General features: G+C 44.6%; 1 protein-coding gene across 1 annotated transcript in view; it reads left to right on the top strand.

The window, feature by feature from the left end:
* Positions 1–20413: 20413 nt before the first annotated feature.
* The window catches only part of LNX1 (ligand of numb-protein X 1, E3 ubiquitin protein ligase), a 69324-nt gene continuing 65168 nt past the window's right edge, over positions 20414–24569 (top strand). Inside the window, exon 1 of the mRNA XM_009335145.1 lies at positions 20414–20799. Within this exon, the coding sequence (XP_009333420.1) occupies positions 20414–20799 (386 nt within the window). The remainder of the gene's footprint in view (positions 20800–24569) is intronic.

Consider the following 24569-nt stretch of genomic DNA (forward strand, 5'->3'; position numbering starts at 1 on the left):
TAGAGACTGAACCCAGCTTTCCTCAGTCCCTCCCTCCACGCTGGAGAGACCTCTGGGAGGTACTACAGAAACGTATTCTTCCAAAAAGGCACAGGTAATCCGAAAACTGGGGTAGTGCACAGGACTGATGTTTCTAATGGATCAGAGAGCTTCCATTCCGGAGAAGATATTCGCGTTACCTTGGTCAGCAATCCACCTGTACTGTGAACCTTGACGAGATAAATATAATTGTCCTGGGATTGGTTATGTAATGAGCTTGCTTTGCAATTTAAGTAATGAATGTGCTGAGAGCCCAGATTAATCTTTTAACTTCAACAATTTCTCCCAAGGGAAAACATATAGAGCCTGGCTATCTGTAATACTATCCTCTCCCAACAGCCAGAGTGATTTGACCACTTGAATGTTTGTTTTGCTTATGTATGTACAGCTCATGTGTTCACAGATTATTTTGGAGGAGGTGGAAGGACCCTGAGCTTCACTTGAGATTGTACAGCTGGGTCTGCGGGCTTTCCCGGTCAGACCCCTTCCTGACGGATGTCATGCAAGCTCTTTGGTGGGATGATTTTAGTTGCTGGTATGGCACAAGTTGCTGGTTGTTTGTTTTTTTTTTTTCCCCCAGTAGGGCCATATTTAATTCTGTGCTCTCTCAGCCCATGAAAGCTGTCCTTTTCAGAAAATAGTAGTTGTAAGTCTGTACAATTATTGGTTCATTAATTGAGGACAAGAGATTATTTTAGTCCCATGGTTTTAGTTTCTTCATTATGCTCCTGTTCTCCTTCTCGGGAGTCTTCTAGAAAATGTAAAGGTACCAGGTACAGAAGATACAGTAAATTTTTATGACAAATGAAACATGAATTCCCAGAGTAACATACACTGTGTAAGATCCTTGCCATCTGTAAATTGCACCAAGTAGGTCAACTTTGGAAGTCAACATCCTATTTAAACTGTCACACTGTACAGAACTGCTAGTTCAACATCGGTGATTAATGACTGCAGAGTCCATAGTCTCATTTCCAAGCAGACTGTCAGTGGCACTCAGTAATCCCCAGAGAGTCCATAGCACAAGTGCTTGGCAATCTTTCCTTTCATGTTTTGTGATCCAATTCAGATTGCTGATTTTCCACAAAGAGGAAACAAGGAGAGGGAACTGACATGAAAACACTTTGTTCTGGAGTAGTTTCTAAACCTGATTTCACCTCCCCTGGCCCGAGTTTGCTCCTATTCTCTGGTATGCCTGTACAAGCCAAGGTATATATTCGGTGCAATCCCACATGAGAACATTGAATCAAATGCCCACACCAGATGGGGATGTGGCCTGCCATCATGGAGGTCGGGGGAGACAGTTTCATCCCAGGGAACCCCATCTCCTCCTGGCTGGTCTGTCCCCACCACCCCGAGACATGACCCACCTTCCCTGGTTCCCCCTTCTCGCTGCTTCTTCACCGAGGCAGGGTGCCAGCCAGGGCTACCTGCCTTCCACCTCCTGGTCCCCATCCTACCATCTATCCATGGGGGTCAGGGACAAGGGTGTATTTTACCATTGTGGGGACATCACAGAAATACTCAACAGCACTGGAGATTCCTTGTGTACTTGAAAGAGAAAGCATAGTTCAGCCCTCTGACAGATCTGTGTGGACAGGAATGTAACATGCACCGAAGACAGGTCTTTTATTTCCTTTTTTGCAAGGATTCTGCTGGCTGGCCCGGACCAGGGGCTGGAAGAGAGGGGTCAGCGACAGGCAAAGAGTGACAGGCAAAGAGCTGACCTACCCCCTGCCTTGCCTGCTCCGGCTTTATGGGACTTCACAGGAGGCTGCACGGGCCTCTGTGTTTGCAGGACATGGTGATCTTTTCAACACAACACAGGTGGCATCCATTACAATATTATCACCTAACATTTGATTATTACAATTTCCCATAATTTGACTTGACTAATCTCTAACTTAGCTTGCACAGCGAGTCCCACCAATGGTTGCAATATATGCTGAAATCATTTAGTTGATGTAAATAAACGAGTAAGTCTAATACAATAGAGTTTATGGCATGTTGTCCTCCTGGAAATAGTTTCAGCAGTAGTGAAGTATAGAATATCTGCAACTGGAAATGTCTGTCCTTATAGCCATATTTGCACAGGTTGAGACAAACCGTACAAATTTAATTTAAAATTAAACAGTGCTAAATATGTAACTTTTTTCACCTACAGTGTATGAAGCTATATCAGGGAATTAGAAGTTTATCAAGCAGGTGTCATTGCACCAGCCAGATCTATGAGATGCTGCTGTCATTTCGATGTAAAAGAATGAATTGTAGTAGGAAAATACTCTCACTTTTTTGTGCTGTTGATGAAGACAAGCTGCCAGAGCCTTTAGCCAGCTGCAGGCAAAGGAGGGAATCTGTAAATAATACAGTACACAGGCTGTAGTTCAGAGGAGATCCTTCTATATTCCTCCCTAGCAGATGAAAGACGGGTTCAGCATAGGATCTTCCATCAACAGGTACAGCTGACTAGCTCTTTAGTTCAGAACCAATAAATAACTCACCTTCTGGGGAAAGAATTTGCCTGGTATGTGTAAGGAAGTATTAATGCCATATTCCAGAGTGAAGAATTTGGACAGGAATGAGTGCCCAAAAGGGCTGTTTGGGTGAGCAGGAGAGTGGAGAGCCTTTCTTCTGAGCACAGATTTAGAGAGTTTGCGTGGGAAGGAAAATAAGAAAACATGTCAGGAGATGGGAAAGGCTATTTAAGCAATCCAGTAACATTAGCGTGAGAACAAATGAGTTTGAACTGGCCCTTATTCTGGAAACTTAGAAAAGCCTCCCGGCAGCGGGAGGGGGTGAAAACTTGGCTAGCTTCTAAAATGGAAATTAAGTCTGTAACTGAGAGTGTCTGATGTGGTCACCTGTGACAGCAGGGCTCTGGGCTTTCTGATCTAGGGCGATCAGCCTCGGAGAGACCTCCCATGCGATGAAGGATTTAAACACACGTTTTGCTCTGTGGGGATGTATTTGCTAATGTTTAAGCTTCTGTAGCTTAAGCATGTTTTTAAAAGTACATTGCATATGCATAGTTCAATTTTGCAGACTGCTGACGCATAAGGCTTGCATATCTGGCCTTGTGACTGCTGTGGACATCTGGTCCTGTGCAGGCTGTGTCTCTCCGTTTTGCACCCATCCCAGGGGAAGAGCAGCAGCACTTCAGCGCTGCACAGTGCCCCAGCTCCAGCACGGCACTGCCAGCACACACCTGGATTTTGGGCAATCGTGCACAGAGCACCGGCAGGCTGGCTTGGTGGGGACCCATCCCAGGGTTCTTCAAGCAACTCGGAGTAGAGGTGCTGTGCTGTCAGGGCAGGAAAGGCAAATACTACTGCAAACGAGCATCCATCAGGCTAAGGGCATGACTGTCACGCTTGCTGGTAGGACTTGACAGGTCCCTCGATGATTTCTTAAAATAAATATTTAACAAGGGCTTTTACAATCACAACTAGCAAGTATGCTTTTAAAATGTTTGAAGGGAAACAAACTTGCTTAAGAATGAATTGGAGGCCAAGACCTGGTAGCCATAGATGTTTATATCAGAGGCTGGAGATTTCCTTCCGCCTGTTTTCGGTACATACGGCAGTTGCCTGCTTCAAGTCCATCTCTGAAGCTGCCTTGCTTCCTGACTAACGCTTCCTTCCTTAGGAGCAAATGCTTATGATGGCTGAAGTCATTGCATTTGTTAGTGATTCATGTAGTTGGAAGATCAGGGTTTCTTTTCCTCCATTGAAAATATTTTTTGAAAAAAAGGTCTTTTTTGCTGCCGCTGCTTTCATAATTAATATTCACACTCAGCTGTTGCATTACAGTGCAGCAGTACAACACCTTACCCCTTTCTTGGGTACTTTTTAAACTGAAAATTACTGGATAAGAGGGTTTAAAGCAGTCTTTATTTTGCAATGTTCAGAAAATTAGCAGAGCTTGTATTTTCAGTCAGATGATTTTGGAGTTTACAAATTGCTCTTATACGGTTCAAGTCTTCACCACCAACTTCAAGTGTGCAGGAACAAGGTGAAGATCCAGCTTCCAAAGCATGGACTCAAGGTTAGAGCTTGCGGGCCTCATCTTCCTTTTCCAAGGGGAAAGCCAACATGAATCTTTTGTCCTGAAGTAATTTTTAAGATGGTCCACCTGACTTTATTAAATTTGAACCATGTTGATTGCAAGGCTGAAAGAGGAAAAGAAATGCAAGGAAGAGCCAAACTGAAAATGAACTTTGGTATATTCCGGAAAGAAAAGTAAAAGCTTCAAATTACACTGTTGTCTGAGCAGCCTGCACACGCTTATCTGCCTGCGGGAGAAATGACCAGGAGGGTGTGGTTTTCTAAACCTTAAATTGCTCAGGTTTATGCAATTCAGCTTTTCTTTGTACCTTCTGTCATGCCATAGGCTTCCCCGTCTGACCCGGCTGCTCTCTGCCTGCAGAGACGGGGCTGAAGGCTGAGTGCGGTGCTCCTGCCTGGCAGCGCCTGCCCAAGCCCGGCAATTTTACACCTGCAGGACTCCACCAGCAGTGGATGAGAGACACGGTAAAGCCAGACACGTGAGTTCAAAGGCTTGGTTTTTTGTGTTGTTCCCACTTTTACCCTTCAGTTGGGTGTGAGTTGTTCCAGAGTAGCAAAGGTGGAAGGAAATGCTCCGGCAAACAAACCAGCCCTGGTTTTGCGGCAGGAGGAGTGGGTCTGAACCTCAGCCTGCATGCTCGGGAGTGCCACGCAGCAAGGCAGCGATAAATATTTAATGTGTCTGTCATTAGTGATTCAGTCTCCCCATAATCTAATGCAGGGATTATTTTCATAATCTCACGGAGAAGGCCATATAACATACCTGTAGGTTGCTGCGTTTCTTGGTAACCAGTGTTAAAATACTACTTACATACATACTACATGCTAGTACGCAAAAGTGCCATGCTTAGTTCATTACCTTTTTGTTAGCTAGATGTGTTTGGTTTTCTGTCTTCCTTCTGCTAAGAAGGTCTATTTCTTCAGTAAACTGCATTAAAATCCAACTGATTATCTGTGGAGAGGTGTCATTTGTACTGCAGCTGCTTTAGCCCATCATTTTACCAATCCTCTGGAAACCCATTTCTTCCCCTCCCGCGAGTTAAATCCCACAAAGTCTCGCTGCAGCCATAGGAGGTACATCGAGGCTACATTTTGCCCCTGCTGTATCTTGCAGCTTGATTCCATGCATATAACTGTAGCTGAGGTGAGGAGAGAATGAGGACTTGGTTTAGTGTATCTTTAGCTCATGTTCTCTTACACTTACTTAAACTTATACTCAGTTCTTAACTCAAATCATCTTGTAATTCAGTACAGATATATGCAATGGTTGCAAACCTGTGGATATGTAAGAATACACATAACTTCTTAGAAGTTTCATTTCTACCGATGAGCCTGGTCGTTCATGTGAGAACATGTATATGCACAGATGTGCCAACACAGAACCCAGGACCGCGAGGAGGCTACGTGGACATCCTCACACACTGAAGTATATACTTGAAGTACTTGGTAAACAGGAGGTCCAAGGACATAAATCAGCAGGACCCATTCAAATGTTTAAAGCTAAGAATGTTCTAGGGTGTTTTTAATGACTAGGGATGGACTGCTTGCATCAAGCTCTCGGCTGCTTTGGCATCTACCAAGGAAAAACATAAAAAACAGGAAAGGTGTGCATATTAGACTTGTATTTCATGCTTTCTCTGGGTGCCTGATGACTAGGAAATGGTTCCTCCAACAGCAGGAAAGGCAAGAATACCTTAGATGACTGTACTGGGCACTACACAAGGCACTTGTTTTCCTACAGTCTCCTGTAGAAACGGAGCTCCCTGTTCATCCCACCCTCCAAAGTGCTTTTCATTTGCTCATTTAGGTTCATGCAGAACAATATCAAGGCAGCTCCACCATTTTATTGAAACAGCACTGTCTATTATCTGCTGTGGTTGAAAAAGCACAAATGCTGATCCGTAAATAAAAGCCAGGATTCACCGTCAGGCATTTGGAAAGCTGCTGCCTTGCGAGGAGTTGTATCCTCAATACTCCCATCCACTTTCCAGAGACTGAAAATTCCTCGTAAGGAAGTGATCTGTTACTAATTTGCTATTTTATATTCTTCCACCCCAAACCTCAGAGCCTATGTATATTTTCCAAAAATATAAATTGAATCAATCTGGGGAAGCTTGTCTCTTCGTTATCTTTTTCTTGCCACCTGAAAATATTCTTTCTCCTGCTGCTAATTTCCCTTACTTGTTCGTGATCCTATACAAGTGTCCTCCTCTTCACTCACATGAGTTCTGCTTTTTGGAAGGCTGTTCGAAGCCCATGTGTTGGAGCATTAACTGCATCAGGACTTCATTGTAGCACAGAGTTGGGAAGAGGAATGTTCCTGGCTCTGGGTTGTGATCGTCTATCAGGAGAGAAAATTGAATTGTCTTTTGGAAGAAGTTTGAAGGCGCTGGCGTCTTCCCCCAGCATAGCTTTTCTTTTGCAAAACGCAAATAAATCTTGCACACAGGATGAGATGATAGATTAGCTTCATTTCACTGCAAACCAGGAAATCAAGCAACATTGTTTCCAGCAGGAAGGTAAATTAGTAAAGGCTTTCAAATGCAGAGAGTCTCCTCCAGGCTGGCTGCTGGAGGGAAGCAGTCTGGTATTTCTGGAGCTGTCAGTCCCGTCTGCATGGCTGGGTGCTGCCGCCTGGCCTGCCTGGCTCCTCTCACTGCAGGGGCAGACGGAGGCCTGTGGCTCATTCTGAGGGACTCTGTGGCCAGAGCCTTTTGGGGAGCTAATGAGGCCCCCCTCTGGCTACAATGGCCAGACCCTGGTACCATGCAAGGCTGCCTGACTTGGCACTTGTTTCCAGTGCACGTCCAGTCCTTGAATTTTTGCTCCTAGAAACCAGGATGGCAAAGATGCAGTTGATCTTTCTGAGGCTTTCCCCAATGGCTCAGGCTGAATCTGTAAAAAAGATCATTACCTGAATCATGTGATTCGAGGGGACTCAACACAGAAGCAGAAACTTTCACCTTCGGTAAATGTTCAGGGAACGGTTAGTTGGCAGCTCCTGTCGCGTACAACCACGTCCAACTGTGTACAGTTGTCACCCCTCTGAGTAAACATCAATTACTCCTTTACAAGGAAATCAAGGAGCTGAACACCCTGAAACTTCCTACCTGTCTAGCAGCTCCTGGCAACCCCCTCCTTGGTCCTCCAGTTTTACTTTAATACACCTGCAACATTCTTACTAAAACAAAGAGCCTTAATAAAACAATGGTTTCCATGTGCCAGTAATTTCTTATTAAGGGATGATGGCTACTTCTCTGTCTGGATTGATGCATCTTTTCAGAAAATGGCTTGTCTGAAAGCAGGTAAATTTTGATCTGATTTTGGATATAATTCTTGTCCATATTTTGCTTGTATTTTCCCTAGTCTTTTTCTTTCCATGCCTACAGCTACATAGTGTAGATACTGTTGAGATGCTGACGTTAAAAAACATGGGTGATGCTGTTATTTGCTGTTCTCCTTCAAAGCTGTTTTGTTTTGGTTTGGTTTGGGTTTTGTAGCTCTTTGTACTATATGTTTAACTGTATCCGTTCACACAGGATTTTGCAAGTAGAATTCAGTGCTGGAAAGTATCTTGTAGCATAGCTTTGGTTTTTCATAGTTTCAGTCTGAGGAGTCATCTAATCATACTACTGCTATTTAAAAGAATATCACAGTTTAGATCCAGTCAAAAAGGGTCTGAGGCACTGAAATAGCTATGACTTGTAGGAAGAATTTCAAAGAATTAAAAAAATCCCCTTGCCTGTCTGCATGCAGCAGATCACATCTGACCGTGTGGAAGGATGCAGGAAGCAGAACAGTTTGAGCAGGTAATTCCTAATTGGTTTCTCATCACAGAATTAAGCAGCACACGATTGGTCTCCACACCCACAGAACCAGTTCTGATACTAATTCAGCCACAAACTTAACTATCTTTCCCAGGCTGGTGTCACTTGCGTGTCCTGAATGACAAAACCTTAGTAAGCCTCTTCATTTTAAGGAGAATGTTACAAGGCCATCAGCAACACATGCATGTTAATTAGAAATGGACTTTATCGGGGAGTTCCCACAAAGCCCCAATTAAAGCAGTGATGAATCAAGTCCAGTGAGTAGTACCATACTCAGGGATGCTGTTTCCCAGCACTGAGCAGATGAGGGCAGAACCAGGCTCTAGAGGATGTGTTTTGGTAGCTGAGGGCTTTGTCACTATAATAAACAAAATTTATTTGCTGAGACATTTGTTGGACAGGGATCTTGGTCATTATCCTGCTACAGAAGGGCGCCCTGGAATGGAAACTATTGCACAGCCTTAGCTAGAGAGCTGCTTCCACTCCTCCTTGAATACTTTGTGTTTCCCCAGTCCCTTCCATTCGGAAGACAGTTATAAGCTCTAGTGCACAGCTCACTCCCAAATGAGCAATAAGGACTATCAGCAGATATAAATGGGCACTGTCAGCACTACTTCATAAGAAAGATAACTGAGTGAAAGACAGTATGCTGTTTGTTCAAGACCCAAAAAGTAACCAGTGTTAGCACCAGGAAACTGATAGTCAGACCACAGTAGTTGGGCTGCTGGGTTCAGCCTCTTCAGCATGCAATAAGTTTCCCTCTTTTAAACAGTGCATTTTTCTTAAATATGAAATTCAGCACTTGACATTGCAAAACGTCTGTAAGCTCATCCCAACTTCTTCCCCTTGCCCCCTGAAATTTCTGTTTCCAGCTGCATATTGTGTGTCTGCCTATTATTTAGAAGGCTGCCTCTGGGCTGTACCTCTCTCCTAAGTTGTTGAAATTTACTTGTTGACTACCCTGCCTGGGCTTGTGCCCTCCTTTTTCCAGGTTCCTGAATGGGACTGGGCCCCAGCAGCTGTCACCCTGGGACTGGGTGGCAGGGAATGCTTTCGGATTGCATTATTTTAAAAAGCAGAGTGTCACTGTTTCATGCAGTTCTTCAATAGAGACTGTTTTTCTGGTTAGAATTTGTTTATTCAGTCATTTTTTGTGGATTCATGTGGCAGGAGAAGGAAATAGTAAGATACAGATACAATTTAAATTATAGACATTTACAGGCCTATAACTTAAATTATAGATTAAATATATAATCTTTAATAATTATAATTATATATAAATTATAGTACTGGAGTTACGTGCAACATAAGTAGAATTGACATATAGATGACTAAATCCTTGCTCCATTGAATTTGTTTAATTTTGCCATTGAGTGTGATGGGCCGGATGTTTTACCTAAAGCATTCGCTTCTGTTGCTTAGACTAGTCACACTGGGGAGCCAGCTGCTGCAAGTTGCTGCTGTCCCCCCGTGGGTCCATGTTCATGAAGCAGAGGATGCAGTCCTAGAAGTCAAGAGTTTGTGAGGGCTTTCCCTCAGATCAGGTCTGAGAGCATCTCTATGGCCACATTGCTGCATAAGGACTCTTGTGATGGAGGCTGGGCATTGGCATCACGGGAGCTCGGCCCTGCAGCATGGAAGCAGCCAGCTGCCCCTTCCCCTGCTCACCTAACCACGCTGCGGGCTGCTCCTGAAAAAGGTCCCCGCAGGGTGTTGTGACAACTCATTAAGTAGTTTGTCAAGCATTAAGAGACTCCTGGATCAGAGGAGCAGTTGTAAAGGCACAGTGTAATTAAAGCATGGGTTACTTCATCACGTGTTATTAGCAGGGTTTTCCATCACATGTTCTGCGCTTTGTAGCTATTAAATATTATCTCGTGGTCACATGTGAGAAGGTGCTGTGTGGTCTGAGGGTGGCAGACACCATGGCCGTGGGAGGCAGGGTGAAGTGTAAGGCTTCAATGTCCTCCGGGGCAGAAGTCCTCCACACTGCTTTCTGCCCCTGCCCTTTTGTTCCCTCTTCAGCAGTTCTTCCCACCCCTGGTGCTGAGGGGGCAGAGAGGTAGCATCGCCCACCTTCCCTGCTGACCCACTTGGGGCCCTGGGAGAGGATTGTGAAGAGAGATTAAGACTTATTGTGAAGCTGTATTAAGTCAAGATTTTCACATTCCCATGCATTTTGCTTTACGTATTGCATTGCTATTTTCAAGTTAAGTAGGGCAGGCCCGCACAGAGGACACGTGGTTGGCATGCCGGCTTGTTTGTGCAGATGCTGTAGCTCTTGCAGCGGTTTTGTGTTGCGTTGTGTTTGTCTGTGCGGAGTGAACATCTAACAGGGGACGTACAGGTGCTCTCGGGATGCGTTAGTGCTAGCTGAGCCCCTCATATGTCACGAAGCTGCGAGTGAGATGGGCAGGTCATTCTTCATCCTTACCAACATAAATGTCATCCTGCAAAACCACAATGGAGTTTGCACCACAAAAGGGATAAAAGTTACTTTAAAGCATTTTAGAGGGTGCTGAGGGTGGGCGTGTGTTTTTTGGTAAATGTTCTTGGTCCCACAGATTGGGAAGTCAATGAGATTACTTACCTGCTGTCTGAAGACACAGAATCTTAAAAGCGTGGTGAGCAAAACATTTTAATCAGGACAAGCAAGTCTTCTCTGAGACTAAATGGGCACCACTGGCAACCAAGGTGCCACCATCTAGCTGTGCCTTCCATCTCCCCCAAGCATGATCAACCCCTTTTCCCTGCTCCCCAGTACCCCCTAGCCCCTTACCCTTGCATACTGGTAGCAGCTTGCAGTCACATTGAGGGTCATTTTTTCCCCTGATAGACCACGGTCACGGGGAGTTTTGTTGTGCTCTTTCAGCTAGGCCAGCTTGGAAAATAGCTGAACAATGCATGGTGGAGGAAAGGATATCTTGCTTTTCTCAAAGAGGCTGGGTACATTTGGCCTTGGGAGCGTAGTAAAAAGTGCATCCACTCATTAGGAAGCCAGAAAGCAAGGGGCATGCCTAGGGAGAAAGCTTTTTGTTCAGGTAGGTACCTCCGTTGACGGTATGGGCCATCTCAGTGCCTGTGCTGCTGTGCATGGTAAGGCATGGAAGCTGGAAGTGGGGAAGGGAAGGAGAACAAGCTTTTTGGATTACATATTGGGATTCAGTGGGCAGAAGAATTAGTGAACGCTATTTCCCCGTGGCTTTGTCTAATATGGAGTAGCTCCAACGTCGGTTTTTCTTGAGGGCTGACTATGCATATTTCCCTTTTCCTGCCTGTCTTCGTTGGTATCCAGTATGGTTTGGGTTCACTCTGCAGCCTTGCTTTTTGTGGGAACATTAATTTTTTTCTCTCTCCTACCCAGTCATCTATTCTCATGGTAATTGTGATAATTCAATGTATATGGAGGCTTCTGCCATTCTGTCAGAGTGGGCTGGAATGGAAAAATGGATCCAAAAGGTACTGGGGAGAAAAAGAGCAGGGATGAACAAAGAGACTCACAGAGAGAGAGAGAACAAGTGCAGAACTGCCCTATTTCTTTAGGAAACAGGGTAGAAGCAGTGTCATGGGGTTAATATCAGGAACCAAATTCATGCTGAAGGTGCATAGCATTTTATTTAATTTAACTTAGTTTAATTTTATTTTATTTATTTTAAAGCAAATGCATTTTATTCCAAGTCTTGCACTTTACTCTGTAGTGGCAAGGTTTTTGTGTAATGTCTCACTGTTGCAATGTACCCAGTGTGGGTCCGTATATGCCTGGGGGTTAGGCTGTCTGGATTGAGGAGCACCTGGCTGGAGCACCCCATAGCTCCAGAGTGGTCCGCAGGCCCACGTTTCCTTGCTCTGAAACACAGGAGGACGGTGGGCAGACACGTGTCCCCCATCACAGAGACACACCAGACACACCTGGAACAAGGACCGAGGATGCACTCCCTCACGAGATTTGCATGGACTGTTGTACCTATTCCTAGCTACCAGCATCTCGAAAGGCAGCTGGAGCACGCGGTTATCCAGCCACACAAATAGAGTTTTGTGATTTGGTCAAATGGCTGGAAGCAAGCTTGTGGTATTTGTGAGGTTGCCAGTCTTGCCAAAGTCAGCCGGAGCAATCAGCCAAATCAGAGCGGTTACGCACCTTTTGTTACATAACTAGCAAGGCAATTTTATAATTTAGTATGTGAAATGCCGATGGCATTTATTATGTCAATTAGGATGAGCACATGTTTAGGAAGCACTTTAGGAGTCAATCATAATTGCTTACACAGCCTGGCTTCAGCCACATGATTGACTTCCTTTGAGCAGGTAGACCGTGTGCCTTTGAGAAGCAGTTACCGACAGCCTGCCCATTTTGCTACAACACATCTTCGCACTTGGAGTCTGAGCTTGTAGTTCTGGCATAAGCTGTTGGTCCAAGTCCGGGTTTACTGAACTTTGAAAAAAGCAAGAAACAGAAATTATTACCTCAATCAACATAGTATTTGGCAACTAGAGGCATGCCAGCAACAAGTCTTCTCAGAAATACTACCTTCTGCTAAGGTGAGTTCATTCATAGGACATGTTCCTTGTAGTGTGGGTAGGTTAACCTGCGGATATGTAGTCTTATTCAAATCTTCTCCTCACTCAAATCTTGTCCAGCTGTTCCTAACATTCTCAAATTACTTCTGGGCTGAATTTTTTCATTTTAACATGCTGAGTAAAGTTTTGTATCCATGAAATCGTCAGAAAGAGCAATTCAGGTTTGTGTGGGCATGCGAGAGACACATGAAAAAGCAGACTATATTTCCATACATTCCTAACAGATGTTTCAGATAATTCCACAACAAAAAACTTTTTCCAACATTGGTTTATTCTGTAAATTCCAGCATGAGCCACAGGGAAAACCATTCTTTTTCAAATAATCTGGTTCTGGTTTTTGAAGTTATTGTGCGTGCAGGCACAGTATGACATTTCTGTTAGGTTTCACAGCTTGAGCTACAACTTAAAAAGCCGGGATTATTCACCTACTGTACTGTTGGATTTTTCTATTCAGTTGGAAATGCCTTTCATCACTAAAGGCTCTGCAAAGTGCTTTGATTGTTATAAGCTCTGAGAAGGCCTTTTTGACTAATAATAACTTTGAAAAAACAGCTGTCTTAAAGCTGGGGCCAGGCAGAGGAGAGGTTTTTGGAGCTCCTGTTTGTTGTCTCAGAGACATTCTGTACTGATGTGCTGAACTTTTAAATACAATTATTTTCCTCTAAGAGCCAGCTCTAACAGTCTTTCCTATAATCTTAAAAGTCAAGCTGAATTCTTATCATCTGCTAAATCGATATCTCCTGGATGCCCAATGCTTCTCCAGCTACTGACTTTTTACCTGGAGGTATGCATCTCACGTCTGCCCATAACAAAGCTTTGTTGGAGATCGTCTACTACTGATTACGCCTCAGGCAGAAAGAAAATGTTGTGACTTTTCTATAGGTAGAACAGATTTAAAAATAAGGGGAAAAAAAAAATAAGGGGAAAAAAGACAGAGAAAGATACATATAGGAGGAACGCTGGTCCTAAGATTTGATGATAAGGTTTTAGGCACGTTAGTGTTTTATAACCTTCCTTTGAACAAAGTTTCAAATCTAGGCAGACTGACTCACCCCTTTGGCCTTAAGTGCAGCTATGCCAAGGTTGGTGCAAATTATTATATGATACTTTTTAGCCAGATCTTTGGAATGTGAATCACTGTCTTTTTGGATGGAAAACACTGTATAATAGGTATTACTGCAGTATGGGTCACTCTATAATGTTTTCCACAACTGTTGTCGAGTATTGTGAAACAAACAGGCTGCCCAATGGCCTCCAAAATAAGTACTACCTTGAACAGTAAAGTCAGTGTAATCTAGAAAAAACTTCAGTCGGAGAGAAGCAGTTAGTGATACAAAACACCGTAACGGGAAAGCTGGGAAGCCTGCTACCAGGAAAGACAGTTTGATGAAAGATAATGAATTAAAACAGCATTAAAATTTCTCTAACTAATGGCAAATAGTTTTGAATAAGCATTCAGCCCAATGCCTCATTATAAAACCCTGACTGTGAAATAGGTGGAGTGATTTTGTAACCTGGATTCTCACAGGAGTAGGAAGGACTATGCGCTCCTGAGTATTGTCACATCTAATCCTGCATAACCTGAGGGTTCTGAGCTTCTGCTAGAGGGTGAAGGAGGACCTCTGCTCCCTCCTGGCTGCGATCCACTCTTCTCCCCAGTGTGGGTGAGCCACTAGATGGGGACAATGCCCACATCTCCTGACCCGCCCAAGTCTAGCCACTGGCAGCTGGGCTGAGGCTTCGTTAAAGAGTTAATATTTTGTGACTGTGAAAGGTGCCGAGTATCCTAGCAATTTTCTGTGGGTATTTTTTAACATTAACAAGCAAGATGGCAGTCTCCGGGCTCTCAGCAAAACCAGCTGAGTATCAAGAAAGGCAGATGCTGGTTGCAGCATGCTCGCAGCTAGTGTGGTGAAAGGAAGGCCAGGTAAAAGCATCTCTGGAAGAATAACGAGCTTGTAACTTAGCAGCTGGCCATGCTGCTGTCACAGAGCGGTTTCCTTACACGCCTGCAGACCAGCCCCTTTGGCCATACAGTGCCATGCTGAACCACATTAAAGGATGGCTGTGACTCACTTAGAGGTGCACATTCATAGGAGATAATAGCCCTTGCAGGGGCTGGGGGAAGAATGCAGCACAACTTTGTTATCGCAGTCCAGCTAAGAAGAGCACGACAGCTCTGTCGGTAGTACCTTTACTTCCTACGGGGTTGTGCGGCAGAGAAACGGGGCATGAAAAGTCATCCCCTTTTAATCAGCGGATATAGGATTTGTTACGCACATGCTTAGAGTCCAAAAATAAAACAAGAGGATTAATAAAATGTGTTACTTAAATACACAGAGAGAAAAACCAAAACAAAACCAACTAATATTTAGCAATCTTACTGTACTATTCAGAATCCATTTTCCCTTTGCATGCTGGCCACCCTTTCCCTTGACCCTGAGGATTTCATTATCCCCAAGCCATGCTACTTCAGAGCAACTGGAGCTAAATTCCTCTACCTGTTTTGCAGCTCATCTGTGTTACTCCTTCATTTTCCAGTGATGCCCATTCACTGGCTTGTCTTTCACCATTTGGGATTTAAGCCTGCTGCTGCCCTTCCAGGCTCCACATCACTGTTTCTCTGGCCTTTGGGCATCTGTTTATTCCTTCTTGTGTTAGCCGCTTCCTCACTATCTTTCATCACTTAATTCTTTCTCTTTTGGCCTTGCTTGCTCATTTTTTGCTACTTGAAGCTTCTTCTATTTTGTACCACGCTACTTCCAAGTGCAGCCTCCTGAACTGCTGGGTTAATATTTGACAGTGTGGCTGGGCGGAGGCGGTGGGGCTTTGGCACTCTGCTCGCCGAGCCCTCCTCTTCCTACATTGCTGGCAGTGTAACTGTGATGGTAAGTCAGGGTTTAAGCTTAAGGTTGCTTAAATGCTTCATTGGGGTGGGACAACTACAGGCTTGGCTGTGCAAGGAGATGAAAGGCTTCCTCTCTACCTACTCTCCATGTTTACTGCCCATGCTTTTTGTCTGGGTTTGTTTTGTTATTCTCTTAAATGCTTCCAGTGGCTGCAAATTCCTAAGCAGTAAAGACCTGTAAGATGCAAACTCCTTCAAAGCGGTGCAGTCTGTTGGGTAACTTTTAAAAAAAAAGTGTTGCCATGAAACTGGCTTTCACTGTGGTCACAGCCCTGGGGGTTATTTCATGCCCTAATGTGACCATTCTCATTCCAGCTTGTGGCTGAAAGCTTGGCAATATGAATATCCAGGATGACTATGTTCTTCCTTCATCATTTGCACCATATTCCTGTGCTTCAGCTCTGTGCCTTGGGTGGGAGCTTGACTTACTGCATTGTTGCAACACTGTGAAATTCTTACAAATCAGTCTTTAATTGTATTTATCTAAGCCAAGCTGTGCTAGGTGCTGTACAATTATGCTAAATCTGGGACCCAAACTGTTGAAAACTTCCTGCACAGCAGCGAAGCGGCAAGCGTGTTGTCTTCTTGGGCATGACATCACCACCACCTCTAAAAGCTCCTCCTGCCAATAATCATCCATGCAGCAACCGATCCCTGTAAATATGGCTCTCGCTGTAAGCCAGCATGAGACTGCCAAGGTGACATCCTTGCCCTGCTGAGGTTGCCAATGGTGTTGACACCAACTGCAGATGGACGTAGGATTCCTCCACCTCATTTCCCCTCTCCTCCTCCCCCAGGCACGGGCCTCAAAAAAGAGAAGTTCAGCCAGGTAATAATTGCCTTTTTTCACTTAGCTGTGGTTTACCACCTACCTGTACACTTGCTCAAAGTGTATTTTATTGTTCATAGTTAATAGAAGAAGTAGAAATACACACTGGTTATCAGCAGATCAATTTAAAATCCCCTTTTCCCTCTCTTCTGCATTGTTCAAGAGGAACTGTTAACAAAGCTTAACACCAAGGCTTTAAGCTTCCTAAAAGGACATGAAATTAATTATGTAACTTGTTATGACAGCGTATAAATGTTAAAAATACAAATGACTGCAGACATTGCAAACAACATCTGCCTCTGACCGAATCTGTGTGACAACTCCATCGCACGCCCTCAGTGCTAACTCCTGTGGTAGTATAATCACCTCCCAAAGACAGACATCGATCATTTCACTGCTTGATATGTCCAGCAATTTAAGAAGGTTCATTGTGGGCGAACATGGACCAGATCAGTCAGAAGAGGCTGATAGATTTTCTTTTTTTTTTTCCAGAATTTATGTTATAATCTCATCTAAATTTTCTAAATAACAGAAGCCATAGGACTTGAATTAAGTCCTTCTAAAAATTCAATGCCTGTTACTAATTAACATGGATGTTTTTGCTTCCCTGTGCTGTAACAAGTATTTGTAATTTATGTAAACATTGTAAAATTCAGGTACAACTCCCTGCACCTGCCCTTTTTCACTAGCAATGCATTACTAGCACATCAGGTTCATAAAGAGTATCCGTAATGTGGCCAGGACAGTCTGGCTTTGCATCTGCTGGGGCTTCTCTCATCATTTTTGCTGCTGCAGAGCATGGCCTTAGGGCAGCGTGCTGGGTTTGGCAGGGGTAGAGTTAATTTTCTTCATAGTAGCTAGTATAGGGCTCTGTTTTGGATTTGTGCTGGAAACAGTGTTGATGATACAGAGATGTTTTTGTTCTTGCTGAGCAGTGCTGACACAGAGTCAAGGCCTTTTCTGCTTCTCACACCACCCCACCAGCGAGCAGGCTGGGGGTGCACAAGAAGCTGGGAGGGGACACAGCTGGGACAGCTGGCCCAAACTGACCACAGGGATATTCCATACCATGTGACGTCATGCTCAGCATATAAAACTGGGGGAAGAAGAAGGAAGGGGGGGACGTTCGGAGTGATGGTGTTTGTCTTCCCAAGTAACAGTTAGGCGTGATGGAGCCCTGCTTTCCTGGGGATGGCTGAACACATGCCTGCCCATGGGAAGGAGTGAATGAATTCCTTGTTTTGCTTTGCTTGCGTGCGCGGCTTTTGCTTTACCTATTAAACTGTCTTTATCTCAACCCACGAGTTTTCTCACTTTTACCCTTCCGATTCTCTCCCCCAGCCTACTCTGGGGGAGAGAGTGAGCGGCTGTGTGGGGCTTAGTTGCTGGTCAGGGTTAAACCACAACAGGCAGTGATGCCTCTCTTTCTCCATTGTCATTGTGGAAATAATTGTAGTCGCTTCGGAGCTGTAGCACCGTTTCCAGTTGTACCTAATTTGTATCAGGGGAGTTGATGTGTTGTACATGTGGGAGAGGAGGAGCGGTACTTTCAGGGTTAGGGCACGAGGCAGGGAGGGGGCTGTTCGGATGCTCGTGTTCCTGTTCCTGCGGGCTGCTCCTGCCTCAGAGCAGGGCTTTGGGTCCAGCTTTCAGCAGGCTTGCTGATGGGAGCCTGATCGGGTCTCCTGCCAGCAGGAAGCAAGAGTTTCTGTCCTTGGGAACATCCAGGAGGCAACAAAATGTTGGGGTTGGCCATATTCTGGTGCATGGTGCATGAGGAGAGCACCCACATGGGTCCACCTGTGCTGGTACAAGAGGACGTGACAGGAGAGCGGAGAAACAACATGACATTGCCCGCTCCCCTGGTTGCCCCTGGTGCAAGGCATTTCGAAAATGTAGGAAAGAACAAAGTTCATAAAGCAATGCTATTTTTGTCATGCCTTATTGATTTCTAATTCATTTTATGGCTATTTTTAAAGCCACAATCCCACAAACTCCCCAATTGTGTATTGCCATTCTTGCAAGGGGCCCTGTTGACTTTGGATGGGCTCCCTCCATGAGCGAGGGATGTGGAGATCAGCTGAACACTCTCCCTCTCACTCTGCAAAACACAGCTACTGGTAGATCAAACACCAGCTCACAACAACCCCATTTCGTCGAGAAGTTAGCTAAGAGCTGCCTACCAGGAGTCATTTGCCGTGCTCAAACAGTCTCCACCTCAGCCTCATGATCATCTTTTCTCTTGTTTCATTTTGCTGTGTGTCACCTTAGTAGAACCAAATAATACTGTTTTTAATTCCTATATTAAGATAGTAGGTAGAGCTGCTTTCTGCACTATAGAAGGGCATTCCTTTCTTCACAAAGAGCTGTTCATAAAGCTCTGGTGAATGTTTTTACAAAAGGAAACTTTTGCCACAGTATAAAGTATTTTAAATATTTGCAAGAATTCTAATAGGTGATGATTTTAATTCAAATGAAGCTGCTGCTAATCAGGAGACAGAGCTTATGCAGAACTTAGTCTTGCAAGCAAAAAATATTATACAGCCACTCAGCATAATTGCTACGTAAGAATAGGATCTAGCAAAGCATTAAAGTAAATGTTTGACATTTAAGCATCTGGTTAGAGTTAGAGCGGCTATCATTTTACCTTTATGTCAGAAAAACCCTGCCATGTTAAAGTCCAATTTCTCAGGTTTAGAGCCCATGAGCTTTGCATAAAAATAAGGTTTTATTTTATATGAAAATGTGCTTTGTCATAGTCAGATTTGTTTTTATTCTTTCCCTCATTTGCCCTCAAACGTGGGTGTCTGAGGCTGACACATTGTCTCAGCAAATTAAGTCAAGCTGGGAGCAAGGGTACAGTGTTACGGCAGAGCAGCAAATAAGATTTAAATTTTCAAGGAAGAGTATTAATTAGGCCATTCCATATTTTATATCTTCATGTTTATTTTCAAAGCAGTATATCAAAATAAGCATAGATGTAATGAGACATAAGTGCTCCAACGAGCAGTCGGGGTTCATCAAGTAAAAACTACAAACCACTCTTCAGTTTTGCTGCCACCCACAGAGTTTACATCTTTAAAATACCAGCAGGCAGGTGCTCTGGCCAGAGCTAACTAAATGGGTCTGTAGTTAGGGACACACTGCGTTTCTGTAATACAATTTGTGGAGGGAAAAGACCTAATTTTGAGTGATACAGTACTTGGCATCGTGTTGTGGACTTCACTTCAGCGCGTGAGGTGTTTGGTGCTTTGGGAAGTAAAATGAAGTTTTCAGCTGGTTACGCTGGTGCAGATGGTTGTAACTGCTTGACTTGAGGCATCCAGAGCAGTGCCATGGGGGATAGGCAGATAAGCTTTGAATGCGAGGTCCCAGGTCCCCGAGACATGACAGTGGAGAACTGAACTCTCCCCGAAGTTCATTCTTGCTGTCTGTAACACCATTATGCATAATGTAAAAGATGGGGTCTTGTGTTCAATGGTTTTGAGAATCGGAGACATCCATTGCTGTTGTGGGAAGAGGATGGTCTAGAGGGTCCCAAGCTCTAAATCCTCGTGACCCCCAGTGTCCTCCCTCTGGCTGCGTGTACAGTGTCTGCACACTGGTGTGTGTTAGGCGAAGTTGCTGCTTTCCCTCGCTGTGCTGAGCAGGTGTCTTGGGCAATAACCATTATTCTTACCTGTATTTCTGCATACACTCTTGCAATGTTTGCCTACACATGATGCTGCTTTTCCAGCAGAAGTAATGTGACCACAAAATCAGCTGACTGGAACTGCAATTATATGCTAATTTAAGGTTTTCAACCATTAAATGCCTGTAACATTCTTCCTATTTCGATAGCTTTCTTTACAATGAGAGTAGTTGTGTAAATTGAGCTAGATTTAAAGGAAAAGAAGTCCCTGGAGTTAACTCTCTCCTTTTAATTTATTTTCCACTTCTTTGCTTCACCCTCCTATCCCAAAGATGCAATCCTTCCCTAAAACCTGCTAGAGTACTTCATATCCAGATACATACTGTAAGTACGGTAAGAGAAAACAATCCAGAACATAATCCTTCGGCTTTCTTCCCCACAGATCTGATGGCACACAAGCCTTGCTGCGGCTCTCACGAATAGAAAACAGGTCGGGTATTTCCGTCTGCCCTCTTTTGAATTGCATCAATTCTGATTATGAGCCAGAAAGAAGAAGAAATGGAGGACAGCTCCCCGCCACTCTGTGTCACCTGCGGCCAAGCGCATTTACCAGAAGAAAACCACTTGTACAGCTACACCGAAGAAGTAGATGATGATCTGATATGCCACATTTGCCTGCAACCTTTGCTTCAGCCGTTAGACACGCTCTGTGGTCACACCTTCTGCACAGCCTGTCTTACAAACTTCCTCGTGGAAAAGGACTTCTGCCCCATGGACCGCAAGCTTGTGATTCTCCAGACGTGCAGGAAGTCCAGCATACTAGTGAATAACCTCCTGGACAAGCTAATGGTTAGCTGCCCTTTCACAGAACACTGCTCAGAGGTCATGCAACGCGGTCACCTTGAACAGCATTTCCAAACCCAGTAAGTTGTTGTTGATAAACCCTTTTTTCACTCTTTTTCTTAAGGAGAGGAAAAAATATCTTCAATTAGTGCTGATTAAAATAGACAATTAATATAAAGAGAGATTTACAGATTTCAGTCCCAATTAATGCCTACAGTATCATGAATTTAGAGCTGAATTTAGTCCATTTATTTGACAATATATCTTTTTTTAGAATCAAATGCATTCAAGGTACTTCATGCTATTGTTAGCAGTTCTGGGCAGACACCTTGTGGTTAGCTGCATAATGGAAGTGTGTATTTAGTCATCCAAAGATATCTGTGAGTTTTAGGAGCTGAGCTATCATAAATATTTTAGTAGTACATTAAGGGTTTTATAATTGCCCTTTCTTCAATCCTTTTTGGAATCGTAGATGACCTATATGAGAAGTAGAGCAGAAAATATTCCAGTTTGGTATTGGTCTTTGGAGCTGAGCGCTCCTTTCTTCCAGGTGAGCACTTAGCCATGCACCGCACCGTGGGGCTCACAGAGCCCCGGCTTCTCTGATGCGGTGTAGAAGAGCTCGCTGGCTGGACTCCCCCTCTGGGCTTACCTCCTCCTGGTGGCCAGGACACCCTCTCTCTTGCCTCTGGGAGAGACATTTCCAGGGAGCAGTTTGGTTCCTCTGCAAGGAGAGAACTGGTGATGGACGATCCTCTGTTTTGCAGAGCAAAAGCACGTGCTGCTGCTTTTGTCTTGCATCTTCTGTCTTTTGAAAGGACGGCAGAAGAGTAAAGAGAGACATTCAGGGCTGTGATTACTGGTGGCAGACAAATGCTTTGGCATAGTCCAGGTAACAGCACCTTGGATTTGAGGAGATATGGGGTCTAAGACATGCCCTTTTTTGTGGCCTGTGTCTGTTGTCCAGTGAAATGTCTTCCCCTGTGGTTTGCAGGTGTGAGTCGTGTTCCTAGGTGTGTGCTTCTGCCTGCGCGTTGCAGAGGAAGCCCTGGGTGACCAGCGCAGGGCTCCAGACTGCTGGTGGGGGCACATTCCTGCACAGACATGGTAATGCTGAGGGTCAGAGCATCCCTGGTGAGCAGGTTGGTGAGCTGGAGCATGGATGTGTGTTCACGTGGCTGCAGGCTTCTGGGTCTTGAAGCCCGTAACTGGAAACAGCTCTGCAACCTGCCATTCAAACACATCCCCATTTGAACTGGAGGTGTCATTTTCTAAAGCATCTGGATTCTCATGAGGAATTTATTCACTGAAGATATTCACTGAAGCTATGGTGGTTTAACCAACCAAAAAATATGGCCATTTTGCATTACTAAAACTGAAAAAACCCACTAGCAATAAACCCCTTCCAGAGGACAAAACCCCACTTTTCACATGCTAGAGGCTTGGCGTTTGTGGATTTGAGTGCCCTTGGCCCACCCAGTTCTGGACCTGGCTTTCCCTGTTGAGGGTGCTGCTGTCTCATGGCGTAAGAAGCGGTGGCAACAGCCTCCAGCCCAGGCCAGCAGTGTGCTGCAAGGTTAGCTCTCTGCTGCTAAGGGATAAAATTAGCAAAGTTACTTATAATTTTCTGCCTTTGCTCAGTACTTCTCTGGCATGCCTCAAATACAAATTTCAATAGTAATGCAGGTAAAGGGACTGACAGTCTGCTGTGAGCTACTGTCACTGAGATTATGTTTCTCTACAGATTCCAACCACAAAATCTTGATCCCCTAGTGCAAGTACCCTTTCCCTTTGCTATACATATAGCTGACTTTAATGTATTTTAGATCCTCCTTTTTGTCTTCATTTTTTTGAGATGATGGAGCTGGGGCCATAAAACTAGCAGGAAAACTCCCCTCAAACAATAAACACTCAAATTGGAATTTTGTTTTTTACACAGAAGCCACACAACAAGCACAATTCCTGATTTCTAGTGTTGACTCTCCTACACGGACATGTGCGAGTCACTCCAGTGTCTTGGTTTCTCCTCCTTGAGGTAGTAGCAAACAAACCCTTCACCCTTGCAGAATTGCAGTGTTATAAACATGACTGATCTTGTAAAAGCCTCTCAAGTTTTATTCCAGTGCTTATTACTGAATGTCCATGGCCTGGATTTTCCCCTCAGGATCTTCAAGATCCTACGCCTCTGTCTCACTTGGCCTGAGCCCAACCAGGGGTAAGGAGGAATTGGCTTAGTACCATGTTCCCACAGCCTCTTGTTGTCCCTGCTCGCCTGTGCCAGGGTCCCCCCACCAAGTCCTGGCTTTGCAAACCCAGGGAGCAGGGGACTGGAGAGACGGAGCAGTGGTCTCCCTTCCCATCAAACCCTAAAGCCTCTAAGATAGTGCAGTACAAGGCAGTGCTACATAGGCTGGGCGGCTTCTTCTTTACCCCTTGGATTTTCCTTCCTCAGGATGGTTTGGAGGGCTGAGTTACCTTAAGGCCAAAGGGCAGAGGCAGGGGAGTAGGAAAACAGAGGGAACCTTTGCTGCTGGGGGTTTCAGCTTCCCAGAGGGTGGGTAGTGCAGCCTCACTGGCATTCCCGCCCGAGGGAAGAATTAAGAGTGAACTTTCTGAGTGACCCATAAGGGGGACTTCTGCAACCTTGTGCTTGCAGAGACTGTGCGGTACCGTTATGGTTTTTTAAGCACAGCATTATTAATTATCGCCAAAGGTATCTTATGCCTCTGCCTAAATTAATTCTCAGAAATGCAGAAACCTTCCTCGCCATCCCACCTCCAACTCATGGCAGGGCAGGAGAGGAGAAGGGCATTGTGCTCTTCAAGCACCGGCTCCAGCATGCCCAGGCACAGAGCAGATCGAGTTGATGCTGTTCTCTTTACCTCCGGTGAATCAATAGAGGGGAGAGAAAGTGTGCGATTTTGCTAATAAAAAAAAAAAAAATAATAGTCATAAACAATCCGGTGCCTGCAGCAAGAACGGCTCAGAGCCCATCTGAAATCTCGACTGAACGTGATCTGTGTTCTCAGTGAATAAATTAAAGTAGACTCCGCTAGAGTCACCAGGGCAGTCGGCAGTCCTCGCGTTTCTTGCATGATTCAGCCTCAGACCAATCCTGGTTCTCAGAGACAAAATGAAAGCTTGCCCTGATCAGAGATGAGGTCACTGATGGGACAAGGTGAGTTTGCTGGTTTATGCTTTGTAATTGATGACAGAACTTTATTTTTCTTTTAAACGCCAGTTACCACGGAGTAGTCCATTAAAAGCATCCTTATTTAAAATGTTTGCTTTTGCATCCTTAAAAAAAGAAAAGAGAGAAGAGACATGTCCTTGGATTATTACATGATTTATGTTTGCACAAAAACATCTGACTGGATTTGGGGAATTCAGACTGAGATGTAAACAGCCAGCAGGCTGTGATGTTTTGCGGTGTTTTACTTTAAAAAGGTGTGGTCTTCTGATATCGCCTGCTTCAGAACTCCACGGGGGGCATTTTTTTTTCCCCCCTTGTCAGACAGCTACACCCTTCCGTGATGCAGTTTAGCTCGTAACCCATCTGCTTGTGGGCAGTGATGTAAACGTACCAGCTGCCTCTGAAGAACCACTCTGAATCCTGCAGGAGGCAGGTCTCTTCCCCGAGCATCGCTCTCCTCTGCAGCATAAGTCACTGTCTCGCCAACCACACTGTGCTGTCCCTAAACCCTCACATCTACCCATCTGAGAGTCAGATGGAGTAATCCTCTTACAGGTCAATGATTTTTGCAGTGTAGCTTCGTTTAAGGGATTTAAGCTCGATTCATAATGTGCTACCATTGCGTTGAAATGGAAAGGCTCGCCTAGAAGGGGCTTG

Source organism: Pygoscelis adeliae, unplaced genomic scaffold, assembly GCF_000699105.1.
Source record: "Pygoscelis adeliae isolate BGI_AS28 unplaced genomic scaffold, ASM69910v1 Scaffold21, whole genome shotgun sequence".
In the NCBI taxonomy this organism is placed as follows: Eukaryota; Metazoa; Chordata; class Aves; order Sphenisciformes; family Spheniscidae; genus Pygoscelis; species Pygoscelis adeliae.